The sequence below is a fragment of the Mizuhopecten yessoensis genome, unplaced genomic scaffold (genome assembly GCF_002113885.1).
Source record: "Mizuhopecten yessoensis strain PY_sf001 unplaced genomic scaffold, ASM211388v2 scaffold11179, whole genome shotgun sequence".
Lineage (NCBI taxonomy): Eukaryota > Metazoa > Mollusca > Bivalvia > Pectinida > Pectinidae > Mizuhopecten > Mizuhopecten yessoensis.
The window spans coordinates 1,095,209-1,106,591 of NW_018408919.1; the positions used below are offsets into that span (position 1 = coordinate 1,095,209).

The 11,383-nt window shown below is 36.5% G+C and overlaps 1 protein-coding gene across 1 annotated transcript in view; it reads left to right on the forward strand.

Annotated features, from left to right (window-relative positions):
- Positions 1 to 11,383, forward strand: part of LOC110440364 (coiled-coil domain-containing protein 134-like) — a 35,073-nt gene that overhangs the window by 9,816 nt on the left and 13,874 nt on the right. The window contains exon 4 of the mRNA XM_021483396.1: positions 8,379 to 8,557. Coding sequence (XP_021339071.1) covers positions 8,379 to 8,557 — 179 coding nt within the window. The remainder of the gene's footprint in view (positions 1 to 8,378; positions 8,558 to 11,383) is intronic.

An 11,383-nucleotide genomic window follows, 5' to 3' on the forward strand; every position in this document is an offset into this window, starting at 1 on the left:
ATGGATCAATGCAGTCAATGGTGCATGTCCTCTTCTGCATCTGTTTAACAATTGGACTAGATAATAAATGGTCTATTGATGTACAGACTGAAAGTGAAAACCTGTACCAAACTGACTCAATCTATACATATATAACAACTATTGTACATACGCTTACAGCATATTGATATAACAACTATTGTACATATGCTTACAGCATATTGATATAACAACTATTGTACATACACTTGCAACGTAGCCGAATCAACATCGATTTGTTGAACACTCTTACACCTTTGTGTGCATACACTTCTCTGGTCATTTGTCTGATGAAGGTGACAGTGTACATACCATACTAGTTATTGAACTGGTTGTGTAACAAGAAACTTTTCATAATCCATACTTACCAACCTGAAGAAAATGTTTAGAAATGTGTCATTTTTATTTGCAACAATTGACAGTAGTGTTTCTTTATTAATGGCATGATGACCCACCATTCTAGTTGAGCTGAAGCTTAATTTTCTACAGGTTCATTTACTCTCTCAAATAAAGATGCTATAACATTATTGAGACTACCTGTCCACACATGACCCTGACTGTTGCGAGAACAAGGACATTACCACCCCCCCCCCCCCCCCCAAAATAAACCCCCACCAAATGAGAAAGTGTCTAGATCTTCACTAGTGATCAGGAATAATTCCATAGCATAAGATTTCCAATGTCAAAAGTCATAGCTGCATGCATTTAAGTTTGACTGACTTTGTGTACGACATCATGAAAATATGTTCTTATTTAAAAAAAAAAAATGCTTGATGGACACAAACCAATAAAAGAGCATCTTAAAAACAATATCAAATTATATATATGTACCTATATATAATTGATGTATTGCTGTGCCCCCTAGCTTGCACCACACTCATAATGACAACAGGTGGCACTTCCTGTACACCATTATCAGAATGACGACAGGTGATACCCCCTTCTGTACACCTATCTATGATTGACATTCTATGACGCCTCTATCTTAAGTTTACAACAGGTGGCGCCCCCTGTATATCCATACTTCATGGTAATTCATCACCTACAGGTATTCTTTTCTGATAAAACAGATCCTGAAGTTAAAACAAACATTGACATTTCATGTAGCTAGGCTAATTTTTGACAAAGTAGATACAGGTTCGTACTAAAACCTTGGGAAGAGATACTTACTGCCCATATTATTTTTTGGCTATAATAAGAGGTTTATCGAGCCAATCTGTGACTCACTAAGTTGGATGTTGAGGATGATTAAGGAGGAGGAGGAAGGGGAGAGCAGGGGGAAATGACTTATTAGAGATGTACAACATTGATAGGGAAATGAGAAGATGGGAGGTGTAGGGAAAGGGTAATGAGGGGTAGAGTGGTGCAGAAAATAGGGTAATGAGGGGGTAGACAGGAGGGATAGGGAAGGGGTAATGAGGGGGTAGACAGAAGGGGCAGAGAAGGGGGAATGAGGGAGGAGACAGAAGGGGCAGAGAAGGGGGAATGAGGGTTAAACCGAAGGGGCAGAGAAGGGGTAATGATGGAATAGACAGAAGGGGCAGAGAAGGGGAAATGAGGGATAAACAGAAGGGGCAGAGAAGGGGTAATGAGGGTTAAACAGAAGGGGCAGAGAAGGGGGAATGAGGGTTAAACCGAAGGGGCAGAGAAGGGGTAATGATGGAATAGACAGAAGGGGCAGAGAAGGGGGAATGAGGGTTAAACCGAAGGGGCAGAGAAGGGGTAATGATGGAATAGACAGAAGGGGCAGAGAAGGGGTAATGAGGGAGGAGACAGAAGGGGCAGAGAAGGGGAAATGAGGGAGTAGACAGAAGAGGCAGAGAAGGGGGAATGAGGGGTTAAACAGAAGGGGCAGAGAAGGGGAAATGAGGGATAAACAGAAGGGGCAGAGAAGGGGAAATGAGGGATAAACAGAAGGGGCAGAGAAGGGGTAATGAGGGTTAAACAGAAGGGGCAGAGAAGGGGCAATGAGGGAGTAGACAGAAGGGGCAGAGAAGGGGTAATGAGGGGTTAAACAGAAGGGGCAGAGAAGGGGTAATGAGGGAGTAGACAGAAGGAGCTGAGAAGGGATTAAAGAGAATGTAGATAGAAGGAATGGTGAAAGGGATAATGATGAGGGGAAAGTCAGAAGGGCTAGGAAAGTGGGTAATCATGGGGTAATCATGAGGGTTGGGAAGGGGTAATAAGCGGGTAGCCAGGATGGTAGGGGGTAATAAGGGGTTAAACAGAAGGGGCAAAGAAGGGGTAATGAGGAAGTAGACAGAAGGAGCTGAGAAGGGATTAAAGAGAATGAAGATAGAAGGAATATGGAAAGGGATAATGATGAGGGGATAGTCAGAAGGGCTAGGAAAGTGGGTAATCACGGGGTAATCAGGAGGGTTGGGAAGGGAGTCATGAGGGGTAGACAGGAGGATAGGGAGGGGGTATTAGGAAAAGAAAGGAGGGGTAAGGAAGGGGGGTAATTAAGAAGATTAGGAAAGGAGTAAGGAGGTATCAAGAAGAGGTGTTGGAAAGGCTGGGAAAGAATAGGGAAGAGACAGAATAATATGAATAGTTTGGGGATAAAGAAGAAGAGTAGGAAAGATACAGGGAGGATGGTAGGGAGATGATAGAGAGAAGGGGGAGGTTAGGGAGGAGGGGAAATTTTGGAAGTGTGCAACACCAAATTTTATCCTGGGAAACACATCAAACAAGTTAGATACAGCCCTTTTAGCCAAACCCCTGGGGAGGGGACATAACTCCTGAACCTACTGATTATGTGGTGATATCTTACTGTAAACAGGCCAATCTGGAGATCTGAGGATTAAAGGGCAATCTTTGTGGGTCAACATCCCCCTGTGTCAGGGCTCCAGAGGCTGGGAGGTTGTCTAATACCTTACTATCCTAGCTATAGCTACTTACCAGGGGGATTGGCTATTGCTCCCCCTCCTCATTATCACAGTCCCCCACTCTACATCCCCTATCAGATTTAAAAGATTTAGAATTGCAGAGAGATCAGTTCATTTAAATCCCAGAGCAAGGAGGGAGCATTTTATTGATATATCTAGAACTAATGAAGTCAAATGTCATGTCAAAAGAGGTAATTTATAAAAGCTGATTTTTTATATCTTTCTTTATCATCTTATGTTGTTTATTTCACATTATTTTGTTTTGGAGGTTGTTTACAGTTCCGTTTATAACTATTTACAGCTATGTACTGCGTAAATGGGTTGACCCCTGACATTTATTACCAAACTTATTAAGACATCTTTTTTTGCCGTTTTATTTCCTAATTAGAAAAACAATAAATTGTAAAAATAGAACAAGAAATGTATTTGTTGCGTTCATTACTTTGCTTAATATTGCTTGTGAGTCATTTTTATCTACAAATACATAAATCAACAATTATTCTAAGGAAATATTTATGTCAAAGTCTATAAGCTTACCTATATATTAGCATTATTCAACCCCATTCACATTCTTGCTCATCTCAACATGTTGATTTGATTTTTTATGGCTCTAATCATTTCAATGCAAAAGATTAAACTCCTTTTCACCCTGTCAAGATGTAAGGAAGTTGTTAGAAATATAAAGAATTTTATCTCACATGCACAAGATATAAAAAATGGATAAAGAATCGGGAACAGAATAATTAAATCTTGTTTATATCTGTGTTAATTGCTGCATGACTTTTACGTTAATTACGTTTCCATGGCAACAGATGTTAACAGGACCTGTAGGTTTTATCTGGGAGATGTTTGATAGTAGCAGGGAACCTTTTATAGAGATGCTGGGTCCAGCTGGGTCCTGTCATTCCCATCTCAATCAAGGGACCCTGTTCTCAAAAAGACTGGTTAGTTTGTCTGGTTAGTTTGATAACAACATTTTGATACACTGTAGCAACATTTATTTTGAAGGTTGTGATTTTGTAATATTTTCAAATTTTAGTATAATTTTCCTTTGTGATATTTATTTTGAATTTGGCAGATATTTCAAACTTCTGAATAATTTGTGACCACATCTTTGACCAAAAAACTTTGATTGATTGTTTTTTTGTTAATTTGATCTTAAGTTAACCATGCTTTGAAAAATCAGGGCTGAAATATCATCAGATCTTGTCTTCATCTATAGATAGATACATATGATTTATATAAACTCTGTAAAATACATTAGTCACCAGAGTTCACATTTTACAAAGCCTAGTCAACTTAAAAGAAAAAAAGGATAAGATAGATCAGATTTTTTCTCTTCTGTATTTTCAAAAAATATTGAAAAAAACCAACTTAGTCCTACCTATTTGATAATTTAAACACTTGCAGACAGGAAATATTCAGATATTTTAACATATATACCATTTTAGTGAATTCAGGGTTTTTTAACGACACTATAAGCTGACATGACGTTTAAACCTTTTTTTTTACAGAGTATAACTGCTTATAAGTTATACTTAATGAGCTTACCCTTATAAATATCTTTTCGTCATGTAATCTATCTACCCAAATAGGTCTAGTTATTAATTTCAACACTTGAAGAAAATCTGTTAAAGATTAAACTTTTTCATTATTTAATTTTTGAAGGTTTTAACCAATATTGATACAGCTTTTAGAAAGAGCTGCTTTTAAAATGTGATTCAGATTTGTTGGCTCTGGTAGCGCCTATAGGGTTGATTCCTGTAATAACTATGCTGATCATTGCTAAGATCTGTGAGATTCCGGTGGGGCAATATGTTGAGAATAATAAAACCTGTCTTATCTGACAACCTGTATAGTGCACAACATGCAAGTCAGAGTGGATACTATCCAACTTTCCCTATTTTGGACCTTTAAATTTGATATTGCTGACCGATGAATTTTGTAATTTTTTCCTATGTTTTAAGATCTAATGATTTCAACGGAATGAACAGCTCAAAAGGTTCTATCTAAAGTGTTTTTTCCCCTTTGGCTTTGAGGATATATACACACATTTATTTTTGCACAAGGAACATCCCATGATTTATTTTTCAAATGTCGGTAAGTGTGGATAAGACCTGAATATACAGGTCTTACTTATTATTATTATTATAGTTATCATTTGAAATGGGATTATGGCATTTTGTCGGAACGAACAGAATTTCAGAATACTCAGAGGTCAGATTAGACAGGTTTCATTGTAATATAATAAATTAGTTGATTTTGCTCATGCCTAGAATGCCTCTTGAAAATATTTTGAATCTCTAGAATTTCTTGAAAGACATATAGGGTATACAATGTCTTTTTTTTTTTTACATGAAAAATCCAAACATAACCAAAATTCAGACAGACATTGAGCAGACATCACTATTTTTCAGAAATGTAGTTTATGAGCGGACTGTTCGTTTCAGCAGATGCTCTAAAATTGTTACAAAAAATGCAATATATATACCGGTAGATATATTTATATCAAAGTTCTTGAGTAAACTATTCAACTTGACATAAAAAAATTCTCCAGTTACCATATGGATCGTAACAAGCCGGAGTAGAATTACTACAGTACAACCATAACATCATATCTGATTATCGCAGGAGTCCATGCCAAGTTCTCGAACAACTGAGGATATTGTCGAATGAAAGTAATTGCCGGTTTCCTCCTAACTCTCCCATAAGACCCCTGTTTCTGCCAGTCTCCATGTAGGGTACTGTACTCTTGTCTTCCCCAGCGTGTCTTAAACTGCATGCTTGAAGCCTTTCTTGAATTTGTGAGAAAATTAGATTGGGAAAGATAAAATTCGTTAAAATTATGTGTGGAGGGTGACGGTATGTCAATATGTCGACACCGATCAGGGACAGAGGGACAGATCTGTACTTTATGTTTGTAAGTGGCTGAAGTGTTCAGACATTTTTATGTCCGCAGGTATTTTATACTCCCAGACAAACTTCATATGATGTTGATGGCTCGTTGGTATAGGCATATCAAATGGGGAATTTTGCGAACCCATCGTAGAGACGAGTTGCTGTGCAAAACATCAATGTTTCGCTCTCTGCTGATTTTTGATCCTTTTTACCTTTCAAAACAAATTCACGAAATATTGAAATTGTCCATGTATGTTATGTATATAATGAAAGCTGTTTAATCTGACACCCTGTGGAGACAGTATATATTGGTGATGTAAGACAAGTATGTCAGAATATGCAGGTTTTCTTAGGAGACAGTATATATTGGTGATGTAAGACAAGTATGTCAGAATATGCAGGTTTTCTTAGGTACTTTAAAAAAGAAATGAGAGTATGTTTTATTACATTATATAAATATCACAGTTTTGGCCCATTATATTGAAGTAACCCTTTCATTCAAAGGGGAAAAGAGCACAAATAGAACTAATTATAGTTAGAAGAGTTTTGTTAAAAAAATGATTCAGGTTCAGTGTATAAAAAACATTAACTCATTCACCCCTAAAATTTCATAATGAACTATTCAATCCTTTGAATTGGAAGAGTTCAAATGTGTCTTCAGGGGTGAATGAGTTAAATGATAGCTGTGTATAGGCTGAGAAATAAGCTACATGTACATTATGTACCATCAAATAGTTAAAATGAAGTTCAGAATTTAGGTCTAAAACTTTTGGCTTGTTTTAGATTTGAAGATTTTAAACAAGAGATTATGCTGTATTTAATATCATCACAGAAAATTATTATTATACCAAGTCCTTAACAAATAGATTCAATATGTACACAATTATCACTTCCTGAAGTATTTTTTACCAGGTAAAATAATGTGATTTACATGAAAAATGATCCTGGTAAAAAATAATTGTGAGAAAATTTTGTTATATTGAGGTAAATGGTACCATTGATAGGTTTGAGTTGCAAAGATATTGTTTTTCCTTTTTTTCCCCCTCAACTTTGAGCAATCTTCCTTGCATTTGTTTCTGGCACATAGTTATTTCCTTTGGTTAGGTGCTGGTATCCATGCTTCATTTTGATGCACATATACACTGTGCATTTATTATTCCTAGAAAGCAATTTGATTAAGTGTAGAATTGGCGATATTTGATCTCAAATATTTCCAAACACTCCAATTTTAGCAACTATAATTGTTTAAAAGCATCACAAGATGTTTGACAATATTTTTAACTTAATGGCCTGTTTATGCTAGAACAGTAATCACTGTATTATAGACCATGACGGGTGTAGTCATCATTATGTTTCTGCCTTACCAGACACATACATTACAAACACCTGTGTGACAGGATTTAGCGGATGAAGTTTATTATATGCGGGTGGTGTGTCCGGATGTTTTCCTGTTATAAATTTCCTCATTATAATCATTCGCTTATAACAAACAATTCAGCTATTATAATGTAGTTTACTCTTTTTTTTCCTTGCCTAAGAAATTGTTGTATTTTCAGTTGCCATGACAACTGTTTCCATTAGGATTTATTTTCCCACAATTTTCAAGAAAGTACAGAGAATGTGAATGTGATGTCAAAATCGTGTACAGTAGCACAACAACCTCCCACCCATAACATCATGGGAGGTAACTCTGTGTGGTACCATAATAATTAACCATGTCCAAGAGCGCAGAGTAGGAACAGTAATGTGTTTGTCTGTGATATCAGTTATATATATTACTGATGGGTGCCTGCTGTTTTTTAGCATTATTTAACTATTTAAAAGATATTAAGCATAATGATTTATTTTTCACAGTATCAAAGAGGTGCTGGACATTCCATAGATGCCACAAATGTGATTTGTTTTTAAAAGTGCCATAATACTAATGAAATAGACAACCATGCCCATAGCTGTCAACCTCTCAGATCTCCTATGAGGGAGATCTATGTCATACTACATCTCCACTGAGGAAGAAAGTATATGAAATGTGTCTGAAACATATTAACTTAATTCATTTCACCCATTGTGTTTTGCATTAAACAAACTCAAAATGCTCTAAGGGGTTGGAGACACGATGTCCCTTCTAAGTTGAAAATTTGATGCAATTCAGATGACTGCCGCTATGGATACTTGTAGTATATATAATGCGTTCCTGCAAAAAATGTAGCTCATAAATGAAATCCAAAGAAGTGTGGGCACCATGGCAGAATCTTGCTTATAGATGAATTTATTCCAGCTTTGTGTTTACAATTTTTTCGGCTTAAAGATGAGCTATGATCTGGAATTCAAACTCCAAAAAGGTTGAATACTGTCAGTACACACCAGTTTTGTTTATTAAAAATCTTCTGTATAGCAACTTGGAGATCATTTGACAATATGATTTAGATTTGTGACAACTTTGCATACAATGAGAGTTTTTTGAGGGACATTTGTAAATTTTGGTCAAATTGAGGGAGGGTCGACAGCTAATGACCATGCCCAAAGTCACACAATCTAAACGACTAAATTTGTTTCCAATTTGTGTTTACTTAACAGGTATGTCTAAGGTCCTGGAGAACGTGGCCATGTTCGGTGATCTGGTGCTGCGCCTACCAGATATTGCACACGATATTTTCGACAAAAATAAAGAGTGGCAACTGATCCTAGGCTGGGGAGTGTGGTTCTGTAATGAATCCAAGATTTTCCAAGGAAACAGTGCCAAACTCCTTTCACTGGTAGGTCTTCAATAAGGTTCATGCATGAAATATTGTTTTGTTATTTTGCTGATAATTCCAAGATTTTCCAAAGAAAAAGTGCCATGCTCTTATCACTGGTATGTCTTCTACAATAATATTTGTGTATGAAATATTGTTTTGATGCTGTAGTGTTCATTTTGGTATATATCTAGAGGATGCTGTTGTTTTGGGAATATATTTTTGCATGCTGTTTTTTAGGGTTTATTTCTGTGCATGTTGCCCTTCAGAGCATATTATCATTGAAATTCAGATTTGCTCATATTTCAGAGTACAGGTGTTTTTTTTGTACCCAATTGAATACAGAATTGCTGATTATGATAAGAGAAATATTGTTCTTTTGGGCATATTTCAGATACATGTAGATCAGGGTTTTGTTACGATGAGGTTATGTTGAGATGAGGTTTTGTTAAGTCAAGGTTTTGTTAGGTCGGGGTTTTGTTAGGTCTGGGTTTTATATAAGTCAGTGTATTGTTGACTTTTGATGAATGTGATCTGGTAAGTCCATGCTAGGTAAACAGAAAACTACATTGCAACAATATCAATCATGTATTTTTAGTAACATTGTTCATAGTCAGACAAAGGGTACAGACAAAGCCCTGTAATTCATACTTTTATGATGTAACCGTTGACAATTCCTGTCAATGGTACAAAAAGTTACGTAATCAACCACAGATGCTTTCAACATATGGGGACGCACTGCCTACAGGTCTACTGGTAGCTGGATTTAACGTATGACAGCTTTTGCCTCTAGTGCATTTGACCTTGAATGAATTGACGTAAACAATGTGGAAATATGATTCGTTTTTCGAAAAATCTTCGTTAACTGATGCTCGTGTCAGAACTTTTTACTCAGTTAAAGATTCCTGTCCCCACTGCACTGTTGTTTTCCTATACAGTACAGTTTTAGATATAACTATAGCACAGTGGGGACAGGACAGTTCTGTCGACCAGATAGCTCATTCTGTTAGAGCGATCAATCTGACGTCCAGGGTTTTAAATCTGGTCTACTGTGCATGCTGCCCTGCTGACCTTTTTTACACTCAAAACACTGTTGTTACTTTTTTTTCTAACTCGATTATTTGTCATGAAAGTCCCGCAAGGTATGGTTTTCTTTTCAGAAACGATTTATTAAAACTATAGTCATACCATAAAAAATAGTTTCCAACACTTCATTACAGTTTTTGGCAGTGGTACGGGGATCCTTATAGAGATAAGGCACAGTAAAATCTGTCAAAATGACAAACAACTTTTTGGCATTATAAAGGGATCTTGTTATTTCTTTATTTTTTTTGGTTTATATCCTTGCAACAGCCAGGGTCATTTAAAAGATGAGGTTTTGTGAAATATTAAGGAAGTGGTAACAAAAAATTTGAAGAAAACGAAATATTGAAAAATGTGGCAGTAAGTGAGATGGCGTTATATGGAGGTTTTATATGAGTCACATTTAATCTCATAATGGTCTCTTTTTTTTTATTCCAAATTATTAAACATTTGCTCCAAATGCATCAAATTAATTTAAATCTGAAATTAAGTACATCGTATTTGTAATTGGAATATTTTTCTTTAAAGAAATTGAATGAATAAAACATTTTTGACACATTAACTACCTTTATCAACCTTCCGGGATATTTTTCAACTAAAAATCCAGTTAAATAACGTTCTCACAATTAGGCAGTATATTGTGTTTGGGAAGCAAAATGCACAAGTTTTACCTCTGGTCTCGTTAGAGTCAAGGTCAGGTCAGGCGCTGTAGCCAGAGATATAAAGGGTGTGTATTTTCCGCCTCTGATATCACCAGTTCTCAAGATTCATTTCTTTTTCTGCAAATGCTCAATATACAGATGGGATCTGTTGACATGAATGTTTAACAGTGTTTAGGGGTCAAAGTTGAAATATGTATAGATCCGCAACCAATTAGAAGTAGTTACGACCCTCGGCAGTTTACCATAAATATCTGGGACGAGCTACACAGTGCTGACAGAATGTGACAAGACCAATTTCATAACAGGTTTGGTAATATGATGAAACAGCCTAACTGATAAAGAAATGGGTATTTTATGAAATTTGCTACATTTCCTTATCAATTTTTATGAATCTCTGAGAAAAAAAATTGAGTTTCAAGTGATGGGAACATATTCCCACAATGAATGCCCCCACTGTTATTTGGTGTAACAGCCTTTTATCATTGATGGTTCCAGCCGAAAAAGTTTACGGGGGATGCAGTAAAGCTTCCAAGTAACCCAAAGTAAGGTGCCGACCATATCCATGGATCACAGAGTGCTCAAACTGTTGGCGGGGTGCCATGTTTTTTTCCAGAACTTTATGTTATCACTCGACATACTTAGAAATGAATTGTGTCAAAGATAGAACCAAGAAAGAGCATCTATGTTGCAAAAAGGGACTTTGAATCGGAAGGGAGATGGGGGCAGGGGAGGAATACTGGAGCTATAGGGGATAAACTTGCCACCAAATGTTGATGATTTTGATGCTGATATTTAAAGTATATATCACTGAAGTTTTTGTCAGACTGCAATGATAGAGTTTCAAAGTTAGGCTTTCTGTATCAATTACAAAACTAAACATTAAACAAACCATTTACAATGGTCATATTACATACAATATATATTGTATTGGCAAATTAAAGGGGAAATCAGATCTGGTTTCTATTGGATTAAGGGATGAGCAGTGGTTACAAGGGGTAGAGGTTAGAGCTCTTCTAGGGGGACCATGATTTTTAAGGGAGTGGTTACCATGGATACAGACTAGCATCCCATGAGAACTAGTTTTCGGGGGGGGGGGGGGGGG